This window comes from Dendrobates tinctorius, unplaced genomic scaffold, assembly GCF_039654945.1.
Source record: "Dendrobates tinctorius isolate UK_male_01 unplaced genomic scaffold, ASM3965494v1 ptg000039l, whole genome shotgun sequence".
Classification (NCBI taxonomy): Eukaryota; Metazoa; Chordata; class Amphibia; order Anura; family Dendrobatidae; genus Dendrobates; species Dendrobates tinctorius.
This window is the reverse complement of record NW_027361707.1, coordinates 30580797-30605489: the sequence shown is the minus strand read 5'-3', so window position 1 is coordinate 30605489 and position 24693 is coordinate 30580797. Positions and strand designations below refer to the sequence as shown.

Genomic DNA, 24693 nt, shown 5'->3' with positions numbered 1-24693 from the left:
TTGAATTTCTGCACACACTTGTGGACAGTGGACACTTTTGGATTGTGTGAGGCCCACTGATATCTGAGCGCTATGTGACAGGCTCGATGGCACAGCTGTGACAAAAGTGACTAGAGGATAAGGGAGATTTTGAATCTCTGCACACACTTTTGGACACTGGACACTTTTGGATTGTGTGAGGCCCACTGATATCTGAGCGCTATGTGACAGGCTCGATGGCACAGCTGTGACAAAAGTGACTAGAGGATAAGGGAGATTTTGAATCTCTGCACACACTTTTAGACACTGGACACTTTTGGATTGTGTGAGGCCCACTGATATCTGAGCGCTATGTGACAGGCTCGATGGCACAGCTGTGACAAAAGTGACTAGAGGATAAGGGAGATTTTGAATCTCTGCACACACTTTTGGACACTGGACACTTTTGGATTGTGTGAGGCCCACTGATATCTGAGCGCTATGTGACAGGCTCGATGGCACAGCTGTGACAAAAGTGACTAGAGGATAAGGGAGATTTTGAATCTCTGCACACACTTTTGGACACTGGACACTTTTGGATTGTGTGAGGCCCACTGATATCTGAGCGCTATGTGACAGGCTCGATGGCACAGCTGTGACAAAAGTGACTAGAGGATAAGGGAGATTTTGAATTTCTGCACACAGTTGTGGACAGTGGACACTTTTGGATTGTGTGAGGCTCACTGATATCTGAGCGCTATGTGACAGGCTCGATGGCACAGCTGTGACAAAAGTGACTAGAGGATAAGGGAGATTTTGAATCTCTGCACACACTTTTGGACACTGGACACTTTTGGATTGTGTGAGGCCCACTGATATCTGAGCGCTATGTGACAGGCTCGATGGCACAGCTGTGACAAAAGTGACTAGAGGATAAGGGAGATTTTGAATTTCTGCACACAGTTGTGGACAGTGGACACTTTTGGATTGTGTGAGGCCCACTGATATCTGAGCGCTATGTGACAGGCTCGATGGCACAGCTGTGACAAAAGTGAGTAGAGGATAAGGGAGATTTTGAATCTCTGCACACACTTTTGGACACTGGACACTTTTGGATTGTGTGAGGCCCAATGAATATCTGAGCGCTATGTGACAGGCTCGATGGCACAGCTGTGACAAAAGTGACTAGAGGATAAGGGAGATTTTGAATCTCTGCACACACTTTTGGACACTGGACACTTTTGGATTGTGTGAGGCCCACTGATATCTGAGCGCTATGTGACAGGCTCGATGGCACAGCTGTGACAAAAGTGACTAGAGGATAAGGGAGATTTTGAATCTCTGCACACACTTTTGGACACTGGACACTTTTGGATTGTGTGAGGCCCACTGATATCTGAGCGCTATGTGACAGGCTCGATGGCACAGCTGTGACAAAAGTGACTAGAGGATAAGGGAGATTGGATTGCTTTTAAAAAAGAAGTTTGCGGAGCAGTGGGTAAACAGCAATGCAGGAATGTCAGGAAGCCTTAGAAGGCAGCCCAACAACCAACACCACTGATACACCACTATATAGCCTCCCCTTGCACTGCACACACAGTGACTGGTGTGTTGTGCAGGCCAAATCGCTAGCAGCAGAAGCAGTTTTTTTGTCTTCTTCCCTGCCTAACGCTCTCCCTACAGAATCAGCAGCAACCTCTCCCTATACTAAGATCGGCAGAAGTAAGATGGCGGTCGGCGTGCACGCCCTTTTATACCCCCTGTGATGCCCACCAAAGCAAGCCAATCACTTGCATGCCCTTCTGAAAGATGGTGGTGACCCGTGCCTATGTCATCACGTTGCCCACAGTGTCCGTGGATCCTGATTGGCTGAAAAAGAGCGCAAAACAAACTTTTGAAACGCGACTTTGGCGTGTAAGTCGCCGACCTCGTGGCCGACCTCATCCTAGGGTCGGGTTTCGTTTTGAATTTTTTTCGACCCGTTTCGCTCAACTCTAGTTACAACCAAGCGTAAAGATTTTCCAGGAACGATGGGAAATGCGAGAAAAGGAAGGCTTCGTAGCTCTGAACATGATCTGGAAAACCTGATTGGAGAACTCGGCTTATTTCAGAAACATGGTCTTAGTCATGCTGTTAAACAGAGTGACAGAGAATTCTGGTGGAACACAGAACCCTGCGAGAGAAGATCTGGAAGTTCCTGGAGTTTCTATGGCGTGCCTGTGAAGAAGTTGATTACTTCTGCGTATCCAAGTCTTCTGGGGTGATGAGAATGATAGGCACTCCTAAGCGTCAGTGCTGATTGCTAGAGTGACGTGTGATCTGGAGATCACATGAAGAATTTTGTGACTTAAGACTGGATTATCAGGTTTATGTCAGGAAGCCCTCAAAGGAGCCAAATGTCATGGGAGACTGAATGATTCAGGGACCACTCCCCGCCGGCGGGAACCTCTCGGCTGAGAAAATCGGCGGCCCAGATCTCCACTCTTGGAATGTGCAGTGCCAAGATCATAACCGAATCTGCACTTCTGACAATACTGCTAGACTTTGGGTTCTTCCTTGAAGGTTCATCTCTGTCACCGCTGTGGCATTGTCAGATTGGACCCAAAACTAATGGTAGAGAATAGGATCCTTGCTAGAAAAGTAGAGCAAGAGGGAGGGACCCAAAATCCAGAATGTTGATGGGAAGAGACAATTCCTGGGCTGTTAAGTTCTGAAAATATGCTCCTCAATTGAGAAGAATGGCTTCTGTAGTAGCGATCTTCCTACATGGTGTGGGAAAGATCTACCGCAATTGACTAGAGGAGATTAAGTCCACCAGACTAGAGACTTATTTATCCGGAGAGGGGCATGATTAGTCGATACAGGGAGTGAATCGACCAGTCCCATTTTGATGGCAGAAAAAGAAAAAATTGAAAAGGATGAAAGTAGGCAAATGGAACTTCTTCATTGATGCAACCATCTTACCTAGAAAGCTCATGCAGAAGTGGAGCAAACGTACAAATGTGACGGAGAGAGTCCCACGTGATAGGATCAAGGGATTTTCCTTGGGTAGAAAAAAGCTCTTACACATATGGTGGTCATGTTTGGCGCTTCAACCCTTTAGGAAAGAAGTATCCACAACCATACGCAAAGTTTTGGGCAAACACGCCATTTTGAATCCAGAAAATGTTTTATTAATTTTTCCACTCTGGCAGAAAGATAAAGAAGCGAACAAACTGGCTCAATTTATCCTGGTAGTCGGGAAATCTTTGATCCCCATAAATTGGAATACCGCAGTCACACCCACTAAACAGCAACTTTATTCAAAAATTGATCAAATTTTTTACGTAGAAGAACTAGCAGAAAGAATAAATCATAGTTCGGCTAAATTTAATATTTGGAGATACTGGTCCCAATTTAGGACACAAACATCCTTTCACTCAGTAATTACATTGTAATTTTTTATTAGACACATATCCCAAGGTGCTACCTCCATTCCCAATTCCCTTCTTCACCACTTGCCCACCTGCCCCTTTGATCCCACCCCGTCTTCCCTTTCCTAGTCTCTTGTTATCTCCTCGTCAACAAAAATTGAAATCTGCAACTGTCTATTATTCTTTTGCTTGCAGTGTTCGAAAATCTGACATACAAAATAACATTTGCTGTCTCTCTGGAATATTTGTGCTACTGTTTTTAGTGCTGAATTGATTGTGTTCTCAACCACTGTTTGCTACTTGCAAATTTTTAGAAAGAAAGAAAGAAAGAAAGAAAGAAAGAAAGAAAGAAAGAAAGAAAGAAAGAAAGAAAGAAAAAAGCTCTTGATCATGCTGTGTCAAACAGCATTCCCAGAAAAATCAATATGATGGACCGGGACCAGAGACTATTTTGGGATGTTGATAACCCAGCCAAGATGGAGAGGTGACCAGATTGCAATAATGGGAAAAGAGCTCCAAACTCCGAGTCTGCGGCAAGGTCGCAACTCAGAATCCAGGTGCCAAGGAATAACAGTGTGGAGCAAAGAGCCGGAAAAAAACACGTGAATGGCGAAAAAGGACGATGCTGATGTGGACTCTAAGTTGCTTGGAGGACGACTGGTCCAGCTTAAGGAAATTAGTACTGATAACTTGAGGTTTCTTGGTACCTCTTGATTGACTCAGACCATCTTGGTAAGGAAGTGGGTAAGAATCCTTACATGTTTAACAGCTTACCTTGATGTAAGAAAATTCCAAAAAAGGCAGTATTATCAGCGAGGTCTTACCATTCGAAGGAGGAGCTCCAGCGAATGCCTGGCACAGGAAACAGAAAAGGCAGAGACACAGTCACTGACATGACCAGTTGGGCACAAGTGCCAACCCTGTGACTCGCAGGGTCAGACATAGCCAGGGACTCCCCAAGTTGAAATGGGTTGTCCGGGTGAGACAGCGCTGGCCCGAGAATTATAATTTAAAGGGAATCTGTCACCCTTTTTTCCCCTATTAGCTGCCGGCATAGACATCGGGGGCTTATCTACAGCATTCTGTAATATCGCTGTGTGTGACATGGATCAGCGACCGGCCCCCCTGCCGGGTATCGCTGATCGTGCAGGATCGTCCTGGGCCAATTTTTGATTGTTGGTCTCCTGCTGGCCAGCGCGCATCGCTGTGTGTGGCAGCGAGAGACCAGCGATCAGCGACTCTGGTTTCCAATGTAAACAGCGGGTATCTAAGACCAGCTTGCTCGCTGGTCCTGATCGCTGGAGGGGCTGTCTATGTGACAGCTCACCAGCGATCAACCTATCGATGTCCCAGCGATCCCATCCATGTCGGATCGTTGCTGGGATCGCTGGGACATCGTTAGGTGTAATGGGGCCTTAAGAAAGAACTAAGTACAGAAACAAAGATCTCGGTAGACCCCTTGGGGCTGCACAATGAACAGCCATAAGGATCATTGTAAAAGTAGGACCTGACTCACTGAATAGTGGACAGAGCACTAGAAACGCTGTTAATAGTTATGTTGACAGGTGGTGCATCTGAGTCACTAGATGGTGCGTGGTAAATGGTACGCATCTCTGGATAGTGTGTATGAGACATGGACCACTGCTACATTCGACCATTAGGTATGTGGTAGATGGTGTATCTGACTCACCAGACAGAACAATAGTACCGCTGCTGCATTTGATCAGGAGGTATGTGGTAAATGGTGCATCTGATACACTGGATAGTGGTCAGAAAATGAGGACTGCAGCTGTGATCGACCATGAGGTACAGTTGTGGCCAAAAGTATTGACACCCCTGCAATTCTGTCAGATAATGCTCAGTTTCTTCCTGAAAATGATTGCAAACACAAATTCTTTGGTATTATTATCTTCATTTAATTTGTCTTAAATGAAAAAACACAAAAGAGAATGAAGCAAAAAGCAAAACATTGATCATTTCACTCAAAACTCCAAAAATGGGCCAGACAAAAGTATTAGTACCCTCAGCCTAATACTTGGTTGCACAACCTTTAGCCAAAATAACTGCGACCAACCGCTTCCGGTAACCATCAATGAGTTTCTTACAATGCTGTGCTGGAATTTTAGACCATTCTTCTTTGGCAAACTGCTCCAGGTCCCTGATATTTGAAGGGTGCCTTCTCCAAACTGCCATTTTTAGATCTCTCCACAGGTGTTCTATGGGATTCAGGTCTGGACTCATTGCTGGCCACCTTAGAAGTCTCCAGTGCTTTCTCTCAAACCATTTTCTAGTGCTTTTTGAAGTGTGTTTTGGGTCATTGTCCTGCTGGAAGACCCATGACCTCTGAGGGAGACCCAGCTTTCTCACACTGGGCCCTACATTATCCTGCAAAATTTGTTGGTAATTTTCTGACTTCATAATGCCATGCACACGGTCAAGCAGTCCAGTGCCAGAGGCAGCAAAGCAACCCCAAAACATCAGGGAACCTCTGCCATATTTGACTGTAGGGACCGTGTTCTTTTCTTTGAATGCCTCTTTTTTTGTCCTGTAAACTCTATGTTGATGCCTTTGCCCAAAAAGCTCTACTTTTGTCTCATCTGACCAGAGAACATTCTTCCAAAATGTTTTAGGCTTTTTCAGGTAAGTTTTGGCTTTTTTGTGTCTCGGGGTAAAAAGTGGGGTCTTTCTGGGTCTCCTACCATACAGTCCCTTTTCATTCAGACGCAGACGGATAGTACGGGTTGACACTGTTGTACCCTCGGACTGCAGGGCAGCTTGCACTTGTTTGGATGTTAGTCGAGGTTCTTTATCCAACATCCGCACAATCTTGCGTTGAAATCTCTTGTCAATTTTTCTTTTCCATCCACATCTAGGGAGGTTAGCCACAGTGCCATGGGCTTTAAACTTCTTGATGACACTGCGCACGGTAGACACAGGAACATTCAGGTCTTTGGAGATGGACTTGTAGCCTTGAGATTGCTCATGCTTCCTCACAATTTGGTTTCTCAAGTCCTCAGACAGTTCTTTGGTCTTCTTTCTTTTCTCCATGCTCAATGTGGTACACACAAGGACACAGGACAGAGGTTGAGTCAAATTTAATCCATGTCAACTGGCTGCAAGTGTGATTTAGTTATTGCCAACACCTGTTAGGTGCCACAGGTAAGTTACAGGTGCTGTTAATTACACAAATTAGAGAAGCATCACATGATTTTTCAAACAGTGCCAATACTTTTGTCCACACTCTTTTTTATGTTTGGTGTGGAATTATATCCAATTTGGCTTTAGGACAATTCTTTTTGTGTTTTTTCATTTAGGACAAATTAAATGAAGATAATAATAACAAAGAATCTGTGTTTGCAATCATTTTCAGGAAGAAACTGAGTATTATCTGACAGAATTGCAGGGGTGTCAATACTTTTGGCCACAACTGTACGTGGTAAAAGGTACATCAGACTCACTGGGTAGGGGATCAAACACTAGTGCCGTTATTCCTATAGCACCTAAAGTCTAATTCCCCAAGGATGGAAAAGCTGGTGGGCATAGGGAAAAAAACACTCCATTGCTGCAGTCAAGGTCTGGCAACCTGACCAAAATAGAGAATAAAAAGGGGGCCACTGGAGGAAAACATGTACAGACTCTGCAGGAGCTACACTGGGAAGGACTGTAAGACATTGTATACACAGACAAAGGACAACCATATCCGTGTAAGGCCTCTTTCACACTTCAGTCTTTTGACGTCAGTCGAAATCCTCCGTTTTTAGAAAAAAACGGATCCGTTTTTTTTCTTATAGACTTGCATTAGCGATGGATGGCTGTCCGTTGCATCCGTCATTTGACGGATCCGTCGGAATCTCAGCGTCCGTCGTCTGGATACAACGGACATAGTAACGTTTTTGTCTGCGTCGAAAAGACGGGCGTTGATGGATCAGTCTCCGTCCGTCGTCTGCTAGAATGGACGTCGAATCAGTCACATAACGGAATCCATTTATTTAAACTGAGCATGCCCAGAAGAATTTCCATTCATTTAATTTAACCCCAAAAGCCGTTCAGGCCCAGAAGATCAATCTCTCTCAGAATCCTATTCCTTTAAATTTCCTACTGTGGCAGCTTCAACGGATCAGTCAAAAAAACGGATCCGGTGCATCAGTTTTTTGCCAATCTTCACTGGATCCGTTTTTTCACACTTTGATGGATTTTCGCTGACACCAAAAGACTGAAGTGTGAAAGAGGCCTATAATAAAAGTGTGTCCTGGAGTCATGAACTTATTTTTTTTTTAACATTACATTAGGCTGGTTTCACATTAACTTTTTTTGCGCAGCGCATCATGCGCGTCCATGCGCACCTATGTTTAACATGGCGTGCGCATGGTCTTGTGTTTGCACGCGTTCGTATGCGTTTTCATGCGCATGCGTTTTTTCAAGGTGTGCGCCTAGGCACGCCAGATGCAACCTGTTGCATTTTTTGGTCCGCCGAAAGGCGTAAAAAAAACTGCATGGGCACACTTGCGCACGGAAAGCGACAAAATAACGCATTACAGTCTATGGGAACGCAGGCGTGTGCATGGACATACATTTGTCTGCGTTTTCGGTGAAAAAATGTGTAGACACTTGTTTTAACCTCTAGAGAACGAATGCATATAAAAAACGCAAATACATGCAAAAACGCATGATGCGTTTTTGCATGTTTCTATTGCGCACGATGTGCTGCACAAAAAAAAGGTAATGTGAAACTAGCCTTTAAGCCCCCATCACACTAAGCGACGCACCAGCGATCCCGACAACAATATGACCTGGTCAGGATCGCTGGTGTGTAGCTACATGATCAGGACCAGCGACGACGCGGGTAACAAGCGCGTGTGTCGCTTAGTTACTCGCTGTGTACCCTGGATACCAGCGTGCTCGCGCTGGGAGCTGGTATCCAAGGTAAACAGGGGGTAACTAAGCGCGCGCGGCACTTAGTTACTTGCTGTTTATCTTGGGTACCAGCTCCCGGCGTCTGCTTACAGCACTGGGAGCTCGCTGATCGATGGTCTCCCGCTGCCACCCGCAGCGATGCGTGCTGGCCAGCGGGAGACCAACAATTAAAAAAAGGCCCAGGACATTAGTGCACGATCAGTGATACCTGGCGGGGGCGATCGCTGGATAGGTGTCACACACACAGCAAGATCGCTGCTGAGGTTGATGTTGCGTCACAAAACTTGTGACTCGGCAGCTGTCTTGCTAGCGATCTCGCTTAAGGTACTGTCACACTTAGCGATGTACCAGCGATATGACGCGGTACGCTGGTTTCTAATGTAAACATCGGGTATCCAGGAGCCGCGCGGCTCTTAGTTACCCAATGTTTACCTTGGAAACCAGCGTCGCTGATCGCTGGTCTCTCCTGGCCAGCGGGAGACCAGCGATCGAAAAACGGCCCTGGCCAATCGAGCACGATCAGTGATACCCGGCAGGGGGGGCCGGTCGCTGATCCCAGTCACACACAGCAATCTTGCTGGCGAGATCGCTGTGGCGTCACAAAATCAGCGATCTCGCTGTGTGAGACGGGGGCCTTAAGCTGCTGAGCCACAAGCTCTGGACATGAGGAGGGGGCAGCTCTCCTGCAGGGAGAGGAGGAGGAGGGGAGCTCTCCTGGAGGGAGAGGAGGAGGAGGGGAGCTCTCCTGGAAGGAGAGGAGGAGGAGGGGAGCTCTCCTGGAGGGAGAGGAGGAGGAGGAGGGGAGCTCTCCTGGAGGGAATGAAATTGAAACATCTATGCAGAGCGTCGACGGAGCTTCTGGCCCAAACACTGCAGTACAGCAGGTGAAGGTCTGCTCATGACACTTGGGGGGGGTATGTGCACACGTTACGGAATCTGCTGCGGTGTACAGTAGCATTTAAATGAAGCCAAAATGAAAAACGCTGTGCACTTGCTGCGGCTTTTGTGCAGATCCGCGTTTTGACACCTGCTCCACTATAGGAATCCGCAGGTGTTAGGCTGTGTGCACACGCTGCGGATTATGTGCGGATTCATCCGCGCGGATTTTGTAAAATCCGCAGGTGAAACCGCAGGTCAAAAGACCTGCGGTTTTACCTGCGGATTGCTCTGCGGTTTTGCCCTGCGGTTTTTCATCTCCTCAATGGAGGAGATGGCAAACCGCAGGAGAATCCGCAGAAAGAATTGACATGTCAATTCTTTCTGCGGATTGAAAACCGCAGATAATCCGCGCGGAAAATTCCGCACCGTCTGCACTGCGGTTTTTGATTCCCATAGGGAATCATGGTACTGTACACCGCAGCAAAAACTGCTGCGGGTCCGCAGCGGCCAAAACCGCTGCGGAAACGCAGCAAAATCCGCAGCGTGTGCACACAGCCTTAAAGCGCTGGGGAAATCCGCACAAAAACTGCAGTAAATCTGCACAAAGGCTATGTGCACACAGACTTTTTTGCCTCTGCGGATTTTGTAGTGAAAACCGCAGATAAATCCGCAGTGCGGTTTATCTGCGGTTTTACACCTCATAATGGATGAGGTGTGAAACCGCAGCGTTTCAGGACAAAAGAATTAACATGCTGAGGATTGTAAACTGCGGAAAAATCCGCAGCATGTACACTGCGTTTTCCAGTTTACCATTGAAAACAATGGTACTGTACAACGCACCTAAATCTGCTGCGGACCCACAGCTGCAGAAACGCTGCGGATCCACAGCAGAATCCACACCGTGTGCACATACCCTAAATCCGCAGGTAAGACGCAGGACATTTTACCTGCGGATTTAGCAAAATCCGCACAGAAAATTCCACAGCAGAATCCGCAACGTGTGCACATAGTATTATGGCAGTCCATTTAACGGATTGTTACAAAGCGGCATTACTGCAATGAAACGCATTCGTTAACGCACCCATAGACTGCCATATCGTAACGCATTGCTAACGCATCTCAAAATCGGCATGCGTTAGCAATAAGCCGTCATGCTGTGACGGAACCTCGGACGTGGTCTGCAGCGTTCGAGGGTCTGTCACGGCTAGAGCAGATGGAGCAGCTGCGCTAACGTGAATGCATAACGCGATCAGAAAACAGAGTAGCGTTAGCGCAGTCCGTTTAACACATGCGTTGAATGGACTGCCATAACGCTATGTGAACCTGGCCTTGGGCTGTGTGCCCACATTGCGCTCAAGCGTTTCCGTAGCATTTTTACCTCTGTAGAAACGCTTAAAAACGCGAACAAAACACATCCTATGGGAATCCGCAGTTGCTGTGCCAATGCTGCGGATTTTTCCACTGCGGAATCGCATAGTGGTAAAAACCGCAGCATGTCCATTATTTTTGCTGAATCGCGTCGATTCCACCGTCGTAGGATTGCATTGAAATGCTCACTTTACGCATGTGGCTATGCCCACCATGAGTAAAGTGAGCGCTTCATGTGCGGATGGTACCCAGGGTCTGGAGGAGAGGAGACCGCTACGACATCAGAGGTCATTCGGTCAAGGCATCCCTGGGAACGGAAGTTGCTAGCTGCACCGCTGAGGGCCGAGAGGACTCCGGTGGCCGACAGAGGGTAAAGTATATCCCTATTTATTTTTTTTTTATTATTTTTAACATCCTTTGTTTTACTATTGATGCTACATATGCAGCATCAATAGTAAAAAGTTGGTCACACTTGTCAAGCACTATGCTTGACAAGTGTGACCAACCTGTCAGTCACTTTTCCAAGCAATGCTTCAAATCGTTTGGAAAAGCGCAAGCATTCTGCAAGCTAAAAACATTTGCAAAACGCTTGTGTTTTGCGCAAAACGAATGCGAATTCCGCATGCGTTTTACCTGCGGCGGGGAGTTGCGGAAATGCTGCAGACAATTCCGCAGCATTTCTGCAACGTGGGCACATAGCCTTAAGGAATAAAAGGGCGCTTTGAGTTCCCGCACTTCTGGGGAACAAGTCACACAGAGATACCTGTCATGAAGGTCCGGAATCCATCTTCGCAGCATGATAATGAAGACTGTCATCAGACGTCCCGGAGGGACAGGGGGCTGGAGGGTACCTGGTCCCGAGGAAGTATGGCGGGCAGCTATAAGGTACCGAGACCGTCTTCCCATCCTGCATGTCTGGCTCTGGAGGGCGAGCGGGCTATGGGGTAGTTGCAAGGACCAGTCCGCATCTTCCTCCTTGCGGATGCCCCAAACATGCTTGAAGTGTGAGGGTATGTGCACACGGTGCGGATTCTGCTGCGGATCCGCAGCGTTTCTGGCCCTGCAGGTCCGCAGAAGTTTCTGCTGCATTGTACAGTACCATTGTTTTCAATGGTAAAACAAAAAATGTGCACATGCTGCGGATTTTTCCGCGCGGATTTGAGGCGGGTTACAATCTGCAGCATGTCAATCCGCTGCGGTTTCACACCTTATCCATTATAAGGTGTGAAACCGCAGGGCTAAACAGCAGGACTTTTGACCTGCGGATTTACCTGCGTTTTTTTACAAATCCACGGGGACAAATCCGCAGCTCTCAAAAGTATGTGTGCACATACCCTTAGGAGGCATGGGGTCCTGCCAGGTAGACATGAGAGGGTACAGTAGTGACGCATTCATCTCACACTGTGCTCCAGGTCTCTAGGAGGGAGAGCGGAGTGACCAATTACACTCAGTCACCCAGAATCACAAGCTGTATCTGAAAAATAAAGATCATTAATAAACAACAACAAAACCTAAAGGTAGATACGGGGCTGAGAGCAGCCGATGTCCACCTCCTACTGAAACTAAACTAAAACTGAGTAGCTTCCTGCCAGTTGGTGGGTATATACTGCTGGGGAGGAGATAACACTTTTTTGCAGAGTGTCAGCGCCTCCTAGTGGCAGCAGCATACACCCCATGGTTTCCTGAGTCCCCCAATGAAGCAATAGAGAAACAAACATTACATTTGCAAATTAGCTTTAGTCTCTTCAGCAGAGTTTCCCCTAAAAGGTCGTAACCCCGGAGCCCAACAGGCAAGCGGCATTACGCCTCCCCGACTCTACAATGTCTAGTGTCTGCACAGGTAACTTTCTTTTGGGAGAAACAGGTTCTTCTTGGAGAGATCCATCAAAAACACGAAAGTCTTTAGGGAAATGCTTCTTGGAAAAAGGTAAGTTAGATCTTACAGGTTAGAATAAAACAAAAAAAAAACCCTATAGTATCCCCTACCCTTTAGGTAAGTATCTGATAAGTCAAAGTCAATGTCCCCATTATTGGGGTTAGCCACTATTTTTTATTGATGGCCTATCCTTATCTGACAGTCACACCCCCGCCAATCAGCTATTGAAGTAGTTGCTAACCTATCACCAGTCTGGGGTTGCCCTTACTTGTGTAATATTCAGGAGATTTTTCCAAATAATACTCATTAGCAAAAGTGGCCATAAGGATCCCTGCAGTCCCTACCTAAAAGGCCTGACTTTCTTGCAAAAGACAGGCACAAATTTCCAGAGTAAACAGAGCAGGACCCCATGACTCTCAGCAGTCTCCTCCGAGATCTCACGCATTGTCACGAGATCCTGCTCTTTCCCTTAACCCGATGCAGACACGCTACCGTTAGGTAACCGTTTAGTAATGTACACCGCCGCAGCACCGGGATCTCATGATAACAGCGCCACCAGCATGGGGGTCATTACATATCATTTAGTATATACGGGAAATGTAACAGTTGCAGATGGCGCTGGTTGTTTGCTACAATGTGCCAGCATGGAGTCTGAGAACTGGCCAGACTGGACTCAGTGGTCCGCACTCTGACTAACGATATACAGGTTATTTTCCACCAGATATAAACCATAAATGTTACCATTCACTAACAGAAAAACAAATATTTTGAGAATACTAAAAAGGAACACAAGCAAAAGCTTATACCTGTACGACGTGCACTTACCTACAGAAGCTTTGCGTGGCGTGGCCAAGTGCAAAATTCCCAGTAGGAAGTTTATCATCTCTGGTATAAACCTCTTGGACAGGGATACATACTCCAGGAACATGCAGCTAACGAACAGGCCAGCAGTGACATCTTCACAGGAGGTGACGGGACACTAGAAGTAACGCAGGACACTGGTAAGTGACTAGGACGTCTACATGGGACGGTGTGGTGACCATACTACAGACCTGGGCTCTCACCTTTGTCAGCAGCTGGCTCATCACGGTGACGGCTGGAGTGACCACCGGGTGCCAGAAATCAGACGTGGGGAATAAAATCCCAGTAATTTTGAAGTACAAGAGCTAAAAGCAGAGAATAATAAGGAATGTGATTACCACACACTCGTGAGACTGCTTGCAGAATAAAAAAAAATTATATGGAAAAAATAAAAAATTAAATGTCTAACCACATGTAATGCCGGATAGGAAGCTCGGCGTTTGGATTCAACTGCTTTATCCATGGTACAAGCGATATCCCGCAATGCATCCCTTACACAGTTAGCTGCTGCTTCTGGAAACATCTGGCACAGCTTGTTCAAAGGCCTGCAACAAGACAAGAGAGGAAGGTTTAGGATTATCTCTTCCGTTGTACAGAAATGAAGGGTACCAATTACAATTACTTTCCCCACCAGCAGCATTAAAGGTTTATTCAAATCTTCATAGATGGATAATGTTTATAAAAACAAGCAATTTTGCAATTTATTGCTGATTAAAATTTGAAGCCGTTCTTACATTAACGACTTGTTTACAGTTTGTTGCCTGTGCGACCGACCACTGCTGTCTTGTAAGCATTGTGCTGGCCAGGATTAACAAGTAGCAGCGATCCAGGGCAGCTTCAAAACAAAAACAGTGCTTACAAGCTCGATAGAAAAGCTCTTGCAAGCGCTGCACATGTTCTGGTGCTTAGCAGTAGCGGTCGTTCTCTAGCTGTAAAGAAGAGAGTTAATATTAAGATAAAAATGTTAATACGCAATAAACTGCAAAATTACTTGTACTTACAAGCATTATCCATTTATGAGAATAGTAATAACCCTTTAAAAAAAAAAAAAAAAAAATGAACACGTTAGATGGGGCTTTTTCCCCCCTAAATTTTATTTACCGTATATACTCGAGTATAAGCCGACTCGAGCACAAGCTGAGGCACCTAATATTGTCACGAAAAACTGGGTAAACTTAATGAATTGAGTATAAGCCAGGTATGCATTGTCCCCTCATCCCTGTCCTGGTATGCATGGTTCCTTATCCCCGCATCCTTGTCTGCATGGTTCCTTATCCCCGCATCCTTGTCTGTATGGTTCCTCATCCCCCATCCTTGTCTGCATGGTTCCTTATCCCCCATCCTTCTCCTGCATGGTTCCTTATCCCCCATCCTTGTCTGCATGGTTCCTTATCCCCCATCCTTGTCTGCATGGCTCCTTATCCCCCTCCCATCCTTGTATGCACGGCTCCTTATCCCCCTCCCATCCTTGTATGCACGGCTCCTTATCCCCCTCCCATCCTTGTATGCACGGCTCCTTATCCCCCTCCCATCCTTGTATGCACGGCTCCTTATCCCCCCCATCCTTGTATGCATGGCTCCTTTTCCCCCCCCCATCCTTGTATGCATGGCTCCTTATCCCCCCCTTCCTTGTATGCATGGTTCCTTATCCCCCCATCCTTGTATGCATGGTTCCTTATCCCCCCCCCCATCCTTGTCTGCATGGTTCCTTATCCCCAAGCCTTGTCTGCATGGCTCCTTATCACCCATGCTTGTCTGCATGGCTCCTTATCCCCCCATCCTTGTCTGCATGGCTCCTTATCCCCCCCATCCTTGTATGCATGACTCCTTATCCCCCCCATCCTTGTATGCATGGTTCCTTATACCCCCATCCTTGTATGCATGGCTCCTTATCCCCCCCATCCTTGTATGCATGGTTCCTTATATCCCCATCCTTGTATGCATGGCTCCTTATCCCCCCCATCCTTGTATGCATGGCTCCTTATCCCCCATCCTTGTCTGCATGGCTCCTTATCCCCCCATCCTTGTCTGCATGGCTCCTTATCCCCCCATCCTTGTCTGCATGGCTCCTTATCCCCTATCCTTGTCTGCATGGCTCCTTATCCCCTCATCCTTGTCTGCATGGCTCCTTATCCCCTCATCCTTGTCTGCATGGCTCCTTATCCCCCCCCATCCTTGTATGCATGGCTCCTTATCCCCCCCCCATCCTTGTATGCATGGTTCCTTATCCCTCTGCCGTGTCTGCATGGCTCCTTATCCCCCCATCCTTGTCTGCATGGCTCCTTATCCCCCATCCTTGTCTGCATGGCTCCCTATCCCCCCATCCTTGTCAGCATGGCTCCTTATCCCCCCATCCTTGTCTGCATGGTTCCTTATCCCCCATCCTTGTCTGCATGGCTCCTTATCCCCCATCCTTGTCTGCATGGCTCCTTATCCCCCCATCCTTGTCTGCATGGCTCCTTATTCCCCCATCCTTGTCTGCATGGTTCCTTATCCCCCAGCCTTGTCTGCATGGCTCCTTATCCCCTAGCCTTGTATGCATGGTTCCTTATCCCCTATCCTTGTCTGCATGGCTCCTTATCCCCTATCCTTGTCTGCATGGTTCCTTATCCCCCATCCTTGTCTGCATGGCTCCCTATCCCCCCATCCTTGTCAGCATGGCTCCTTATCCCCCCATCCTTGTCTGCATGGTTCCTTATCCCCCATCCTTGTCTGCATGGCTCCTTATCCCCCATCCTTGTCTGCATGGCTCCTTATCCCCCCATCCTTGTCTGCATGGCTCCTTATCCCCCCATCCTTGTCTGCATGGTTCCTTATCCCCCAGCCTTGTCTGCATGGCTCCTTATCCCCTAGCCTTGTATGCATGGTTCCTTATCCCCCATCCTTGTCTGCATGGCTCCTTATCCCCCCATCCTTGTCTGCATGGCTCCTTATCCCCCCATCCTTGTCTGCATGGTTCCTTATCCCCCAGCCTTGTCTGTATGGTTCCTCATCCCCCATCCTTGTCTGCATGGTTCCTTATCCCCCATCCTTCTCCTGCATGGTTCCTTATCCCCCATCCTTGTCTGCATGGTTCCTTATCCCCCATCCTTGTCTGCATGGCTCCTTATCCCCCTCCCATCCTTGTATGCACGGCTCCTTATCCCCCTCCCATCCTTGTATGCACGGCTCCTTATCCCCCTCCCATCCTTGTATGCACGGCTCCTTATCCCCCTCCCATCCTTGTATGCACGGCTCATTATCCCCCCCATCCTTGTATGCATGGCTCCTTATCCCCCCCCCCATCCTTGTATGCATGGCTCCTTATCCCCCCCTTCCTTGTAGGCATGGTTCCTTATCCCCCCCATCCTTGTCTGCATGGTTCCTTATCCCCAAGCCTTGTCTGCATGGCTCCTTATCACCCATGCTTGTGTGCATGGCTCCTTATCCCCCCATCCTTGTCTGCATGGCTCCTTATCCCCCATCCTTGTATGCATGACTCCTTATCCCCCCCATCCTTGTATGCATGGTTCCTTATACCCCCATCCTTGTATGCATGGCTCCTTATCCCCCCCATCCTTGTATGCATGGTTCCTTATACCCCCATCCTTGTATGCATGGCTCCTTATCCCCCCCATCCTTGTATGCATGGCTCCTTATCCCCCATCCTTGTCTGCATGGCTCCTTATCCCCCCATCCTTGTCTGCATGGCTCCTTATCCCCCCATCCTTGTCTGCATGGCTCCTTATCCCCTATCCTTGTCTGCATGGCTCCTTATCCCCTCATCCTTGTCTGCATGGCTCCTTATCCCCTCATCCTTGTCTGCATGGCTCCTTATCCCCCCCCATCCTTGTATGCATGGCTCCTTATCCCCCCCCCATCCTTGTATGCATGGTTCCTTATCCCTCTGCCGTGTCTGCATGGCTCCTTATCCCCCCATCCTTGTCTGCATGGCTCCTTATCCCCCATCCTTGTCTGCATGGCTCCCTATCCCCCCATCCTTGTCAGCATGGCTCCTTATCCCCCCATCCTTGTCTGCATGGTTCCTTATCCCCCATCCTTGTCTGCATGGCTCCTTATCCCCCATCCTTGTCTGCATGGCTCCTTATCCCCCCATCCTTGTCTGCATGGCTCCTTATCCCCCCATCCTTGTCTGCATGGTTCCTTATCCCCCAGCCTTGTCTGCATGGCTCCTTATCCCCTAGCCTTGTATGCATGGTTCCTTATCCCCTATCCTTGTCTGCATGGCTCCTTATCCCCTATCCTTGTCTGCATAGCTCCTTATCCCCCTATCCTTGTCTGCATGGTTCCTTATCCCCTATCCTTGTCTGCATGGCTCCTTATCCCCCAGCCTTGTCTGCATGGCTCCTTATCCCCCTATCCTTGTCTGCATGGCTCCTTATCCCCTATCCTTGTCTGCATGGCTCCTTATCCCCTATCCTTGTCTGCATGGCTCCTTATCCCCCAGCCTTGTCTGCATGGCTCCTTATCCCCTATCCTTGTCTGCATGGCTCCTTATCCCCCTATCCTTGTCTGCATGGCTCCTTATCCCCTATCCTTGTCTGCATGGCTCCTTATCCCCTATCCTTGTATGCATGTTTCCTATTAAAAAAAAAACAAAAAAAGACTTCCTACTTGCCTTGCCTGCACGCCTTTGCTGCATCTCGATCTAGTGCCAGCAGCTCTTCCGGCCGAGCGATCACGTGGCCCCGCTCAGTAAGGTAATGAATGAATATTCACTCCACACCTATGGGAATGGAGAGGCATGCATATTCATTACCTTAATGAGCGGGGCCATGTGATCGCTCGGTTGGAAATGCTGCTGGCTACCGATCCAACGAGATGCAGCGAGGGCGCGCAGGAAGGCGAGTAGGATGTTTTCTGGAAGCCGGCGGCTGCGGCTGTCACTGCTATAAGAGAAATGAATATTAATTTCACTAATAGCTGCGGCACAGTTACAGCCGCAGCTGTCGGCTCCTGCCTCCTGTTGCTCCGCCGCACCCCCACCGGCCCTCTGGGACAATTGACTCGTGCATAAGCAGAGGGGGGCGTTTTCGGCACAAAAAAATGTGCTGAAAAACTCGGTTTATACACGAGTATATATGGTAAATGCCTTAATTTTCGGCTAAAATTCACTTTGCTCTTATTAAACATTTTCCCTCTATAGCCTCAGTGTTTCACTGCACTGCCGTTTTCAGAATGGAGTTAACAGAGAATCCATCAGCGAGTTCATTCTGATAGTCTGTAACTCTTCATGGTCTTCCTCTGAGATTCTCCCAGCCGATTTATGAACACATGAAGGTTCAGCAGTCCTTTTATGTAGTTTGTGCATATGAATCAGCTGAGAAAAGACCATTCATATACTGACAGTACTTGTTAGTGGTCGTAACAATAGATACCCAAGCTTCTGCAATGCCCTACACATGGGGCACGTGACATAGCTAATCAGAAGAACTATACTTTTTAATAGGAGTTAACTGCAAATATTTTTATTATTACACCTACTACATATTGAGCTATGATCTTAGAGATGGGAATACCCCCTAAAATTAAATCATGTACTTGATAATGGTCTAGTGTTATATCCGTGCCTCCCCTCCACTATTCTTGTATGCCATCAGGGGCAGTATACAGATAAATCCATCGAGATTTAGAGCAAAAAGGAAAAAAACTTACACGATCATCTTGTCAACGGTTTGAAGATCAGGGGTTTTCTGCTCTGCCAGGTCCGTTATATAGTCCAGAAGAAAACTAAATAGTTTCTGAGAAAATATGTAATATAAATACTTTTAATATTGCGATGTAAAAAAAAAAAAAAACATGTCACCCCAAGCGCAGATCTAAAGCATGTCACAGACACATGATTCATGAGACACATATTACCAGACCACTTTCCCAAAGAGAGAACTGAACAGTTTACATATCCGTGGCTAGGGGCGGCAGCCCGGCAGACCCGTGGCTAGGGGCGGCAGCCCGGCGGACCCGTGGCTAGGGGCGGCAGCCCGGCAGACCCGTGGCTAGGGGCGGCAGCCCGGCAGACCCGTGGCTAGGGGCGGCAGCCCGGCAGACCCGTGGCTAGGGGCGGCAGCCCGGCAGACCCGTGGCTAGGGGCGGCAGCCCGGCAGACCCGTGGCTAGGGGCGGCAGCCCGGCAGACCCGTGGCTAGGGGCGGCAGCCCGGCAGACCCGTGGCTAGGGGGCGGCAGCCCGGCAGACCCGTGGCTAGGGGCGGCAGCCCGGCAGACCCGTGGCTAGGGGTGGCAGCCCGGCAGACCCGTGGCTAGGGGCGGCAGCCCGGCGGACCCGTGGCTAGGGGCGGCAGCCCGGCGGACCCGTGGCTAGGGGCGGCAGCCCGGCGGACCCGTGGCTAGGGGCGGCGGACTCGTAGGTGCCAAGGCCACGGCTTTGCTGCATTGTTACGTGTGGGTAGTTCAAGCATCACAATTGCAGAAAAAAAGCAGTGGGACGTCTGCAGTAGCGATGAGGGTTCAGGCGATTAGAAGTTATGCATCTTCTTTATTTTCTGAACCATGGCTGTTAGCCTCACCTCTAGCTTCGCCTTGTTCCCCTGAGACAGACTTGGATGATTGCACTTCTGTATCCTCTCCAGGATGACAAGCTGCTGATCGGGAGACTTCTCACTCAGGAGAGACAGGAAACCTTCATAAGACTCCGGGACTAGAACAAACAGCAGAAGGTGGAGACTTTACAATGCACTCTGCATTAGAGATCAAGATGCAGGGTTTGTACATATAGATTTAAGGCGTGTTAACGGGGTTGTTCATGGATGATGTGACATGGAGTGTGGATGGAAACTTCTGCCCATTGCTGTACAGTCAGTATTCGGCCCGGGTCCTATGCTAATTATTGGGCCCAATACTGGCTGTACCACCCCGCATGCACTAGTATCTCTCCAACCCCGGGGAGAGATCGCCTAGACATTCATTTGTGCTTAATGGCATACTTAAGATCTCAAATGTTCCCCCACGTCCCAGTGTCAGCGCTCCTTCTGCCACCCCCAGCAGCTAGCCCTCCAAAATTCATCTTAACAGAAGAAAGAGCTTCCTCATCCTTTAAACTGGCTGATGGGGATTGGTTATCCATTTCTACCGCTCACAGCATCAGTTACTGTCTGCAGCACTGACATTCGACAGCACTGTTGCCAATCAGTCAGCTCAGCAGCTCATGCAATCATCTCAAGCAGAGCCGCTGAGCTCAGTTATTGGCTGTAGCGCTGCAGACAACACATCAGAGCTGCAGACAATCACAGACACCGAGAGTGAGGAGGACAAAGTCCTGATCGGGAACCAACAGCATTTGATTAGAATTGGTCTTACAGACTACATATCCTCCAAGAATCTCACCATCAAATGTGAATGGGAGCTGAGAAGTGACCTCATCGGGATGTTTCACTTTCATCTCTTTGTTTTTCTTTGTTATCTTAACTTGCACTTCTTCATCTTCCTCGCTGTCTTCGCCAGATTCCAGGTCTGAGAGGTTGTCAGAGGCATTGCTTCCCTCCTCCTCTTCACCATCACTTCCTTCATCAACTTCACCCTCGCTACCCTCATCTGCACCATCACCACCATCGTCATCTCCGGTCTTCAGCTCACTATCGTCTGATTCAGGAAGGTTTATCTTGCCATCCTATCAAAGATGAAAAATACAGATGTGAAAACAGGTTGTCTTGAAATATCCTACAAAGGCTCTGCTCACATCTCAGGTGCCAGCTGACCTGTACTAAAAGTAATGTTGCTGTTGACCGTAGGAAGGAGCCATGTTTTTCTAACCTCATACAACCACTTTCATACCTTTTTCAGTTGCTGGCAAGAAGTCTAAGACCTGACCATCACAAACATGTGGAGAAACCTTGTATACAGTTAAAAGTACCATGGGGGAACCCAATGCATTCTTACATTGGGAGGATGAGGGAGGCTGCAGCCTTGGAAGCATTTGTCACAATAGTCAACATAAAACCCGTCCATTGGCTGCCAATTCTGGGCATTCGGCCGGGGTCACACTTGCGAGAGCAATGCGAGAAACTCACGAAACTCCATACCTGGCACTGCTGACGACACTTGGGACCGGAGTGTGCCGCTGCATGTCTTTAATAATAATAATTATATTTGTATAGCGCCGACATATTCCGCAGCACTTTACATTTGTCTTTCTATGAAGCTGAACGCTCCAGTCGGAACTGCCAGTGGCCATGCCGGGTATTGAGGAGCGAGCTTCTCGCCTTGCACTTGCGAGTGTGACCCTGGCCTTACTCACTTTCCCCAGGTCCAGAGCCGAGTCTCCCCTGCTGCTTCCTGTGTCTGTTATTGTCTGCAGCGTCCTCAACAGATATCGGGAAGGGCGAGAAAGCACTTTTTTTCAATTAAAAAAAAACTTCAGCCAGCGGACAGGGGTTATCAGAAACTAGAAAACTTCTTTAACTTTGACATTTCAACCTTTAATAGTTTGGGGTCTGCGGGACAGGATTTAAAGGGAATCTGTCCCCAGGTTTATGGTGCTGTATCTAAAGGAAGCATAAAGTAGATTCCAGGGCTGGATGTATTGAAGTATTTCACATATAATGAAAGTATAACTTCCTGCAACAAGAGCATCATCCTGATAGTCACAAGTGTCTGGCTCCCTCCGCAGCCGATTACCAGCATTTTCACCATAAAATCCAAAGAGAAACCTCCAATCAAGGAGAAGAAGAACCAGCAGTTCAAGAATATCAAAGACAAGCCAGGCCGTGCCCACCAGTATTAGGCTGTGTTCACACACAGGTAAGCACAATACCCAAGCCCATTATCCTTCAAAGTTAATAAAACATGTATTTTATGAAATGAGTGTCACTCTTGGTTATTGGGTCACCTGACAGTGACATAACCTTTGTGATATGTGTTCACACAGCGTTTTTTTTAGCGTTTTTTACCACGGTTTTCACTATAAAACCGCTAAAAATAAGCTTCCCAGTCATTTGTATGCATTTTGCAATTTGTGCACATTGATGCGGTTTTTACCGCGAAAAAAACGCATCGCGGTAAAAAACGCAGCATGCACATTAATTTTGCGGATTTTTCCACGGTTTAGGCTTCTTCCATGCGGTTTGAAACCGCTGCGGAAAAAATGCGCAAAAACTGCTGCGGAGAAATACGTGCGTTTTCTGGGAAGGGATTCAGGTTTTTGAGCATAAATTTTCTGCAACGTGTGCACTTAGCCTTACATGGCAGGACAAGAAACTACAGCAAGACACTGGAGTGACAAAATGCTTGAATCAGGGTGGAAGCAAAGTAAGAAAAGCTAGAATTACTGTGACTAATGCCTTCAAAGCTCACACTTACCTTGTAAGAAAGCATCAGACGATTGTCCTTATCCAGCACGAACCCATCCATCAAATCATCTGCAGATGTGTGTTTGGGCTTGTTCTTCGCTTTGTCATCCTCTCCTCGCATGCGGCGCAGACGTTCAGCCTAAAACGGGAGCACAAAGGAAATGAACCAAAAGTCAAAATAAAGGACAATATAATCCCCAACCATGTAGACACTGATGGCAAATTTAATCAATAGGTACAGATCAGGGGCGGACACAGAGCGAGAGGGACCCGTAGTAAGAAAAATATATGGGCCCTTGAGCAGTACAATAGCTCATTATAAAGCATAATTCCACCTGCTCTGGAGGTAGAAGTGGCCCCAGTACCTCTTCGGCCCCTGTGCAGCTGCCTCAATTGTATGTTTGCCACCAAGACGGAGGGGGGAATAAATAAAACTTCTACAGATTCTGAAAATAAAGGTCAATGATGGATCATTATGTTACCTCAAGTTTCTGAAGCCGCTCTTGTTCTTCTTTAGCAATGTCTTCTTCAGACTTCATCTTGTCGGAGGGCTTAGCTTTCATGTCAAAGACAAGTTGACGGACCATCACGTCATAATCATCAGCCTGGAAATAGAAAAGAAAAAAAAAAAAAAAACACAGGATAATCAAGAATAGTGTATACATGACAGACACCAAGAGACTGAATTTATTAAATCTTAGAGATCCAGTGATAGAAGGGCTGCGGCCATCTTTTTACTGCTCCAATGCATCTAAAATAGTATATCCAATTTTAGAAAACTTCCACATGTCAAAGTGACCCTGGGGTTTTGTCCAGGGTGAGGATTGGGATGCAGAGCCCAACATCGATAACTATAAGGCTGCGTTGTGTCCTCCTAGTTTCATTGGATTTCTTTGCTTCTAAACCAGTTAAAACAACTCTGAGAAGGTCAAGATATTTTATCCAAATTGATCAGTACACAACAGATTTGAAAGACAAGGAAGCAAGATGGAAGGTGTCGGATTTGCACCGTAGTTTTAAAAGACCCTACTTGTATGGATCAGAATAGTCTCACAATTCTCACACTCGGATGCGTGACTATCATGGATCCAGGTGTTATCCGAGAAAAAAAAAAAAAAATCAGACATGTGAATTCAGTCTCACCACTGGACCGAAGTGCTCAGCTCTGCTCCATGCACAGGCTCTTAGATGGAACAGCTTTTACAGCAGATAAAGGAAAAATGCATAAAAATACAAGAAAATAAATCCCAGACCTCATCAGAATTATCTCTGAATGTTCATGCCATTAAGAACCTCTTGACGTCTTACCTTTGGCTTCTCGATCTCCACCTTCCTCTCAGATTTCGGAACTTTGTGTGATAATAATCCCTGGATCGCCTTCCAGTCGCTGTTGAGTTTTTCGGTCAGCTCCAGCGCCTTCTCTCTTTGACTCTGCCGTTCTCTCTGAAAGAGTGAATATCCAACAGAAGTCAGAAGAGTTAAACTCGTACCCCCTTACAGTCAATATTAGGGAACTATGGTACTAAAGTCATCTAACAATATTATGTGGAGCCCCCAAACCTGAGAACAGCAGATTGGATACTCAGGGAGGGGGATGTTCCATCTGGAGGTGCAGAAAATACTGAAGTTGCTGATCTGTAGTTTTATTCATCTTATTCTTGAGCCCAGGGCCATACAGACACACGGGCTACAGAAAAATGCACAGTCCCTGCTGTCTCCTCTTTTTGGTCAGATCCATCATGCTGTGAGATGTGAATTAACCCTTCCAATGAAATGTACAGAGCTCAGCATTAGGCCGGGATCACACTACCTGTGTGATGCGAGAAACTCGCACGAGTCTCTTGCATCAACACCCGGCGCTGCCGCCGGCAATCAAGACTGGAGCTGCAGTTGCATGTATTTCTATGCCGCCGTAGCTCCGGTCCTGAGTGCCGGCGGCAGCACTGGGTGTTGATGCAAGAGACTCATGCGAGTTTCTCGCATCACACAGGTAGTGTGATCCCAGCCTTAGTAAGAAAACAAGAAGGAGCACAGTTCGAGCAGAGACAAGAGTGCAAAGGTAGTCGCTTTGCAGCAGAATCTTTTTCATTCACACCCTACTACCAGAAGATGGCAACTAAA

The 24693-nt window shown here is 47.5% G+C and overlaps 1 protein-coding gene across 1 annotated transcript in view; it reads right to left on the bottom strand.

The window, feature by feature from the left end:
* Nucleotides 1-24693, bottom strand: part of LOC141088484 (nucleolar protein 14-like) — a 385562-nt gene that overhangs the window by 13702 nt on the left and 347167 nt on the right. The window contains exons 6-14 of the mRNA XM_073574577.1: nucleotides 23881-24015; nucleotides 23055-23177; nucleotides 22583-22711; nucleotides 20612-20894; nucleotides 19795-19925; nucleotides 18925-19010; nucleotides 13679-13814; nucleotides 13473-13574; nucleotides 13234-13387 (exon numbers count right to left, since the gene is read on the bottom strand). Coding sequence (XP_073430678.1) covers nucleotides 13234-13387; nucleotides 13473-13574; nucleotides 13679-13814; nucleotides 18925-19010; nucleotides 19795-19925; nucleotides 20612-20894; nucleotides 22583-22711; nucleotides 23055-23177; nucleotides 23881-24015 — 1279 coding nt within the window. The remainder of the gene's footprint in view (nucleotides 1-13233; nucleotides 13388-13472; nucleotides 13575-13678; nucleotides 13815-18924; nucleotides 19011-19794; nucleotides 19926-20611; nucleotides 20895-22582; nucleotides 22712-23054; nucleotides 23178-23880; nucleotides 24016-24693) is intronic.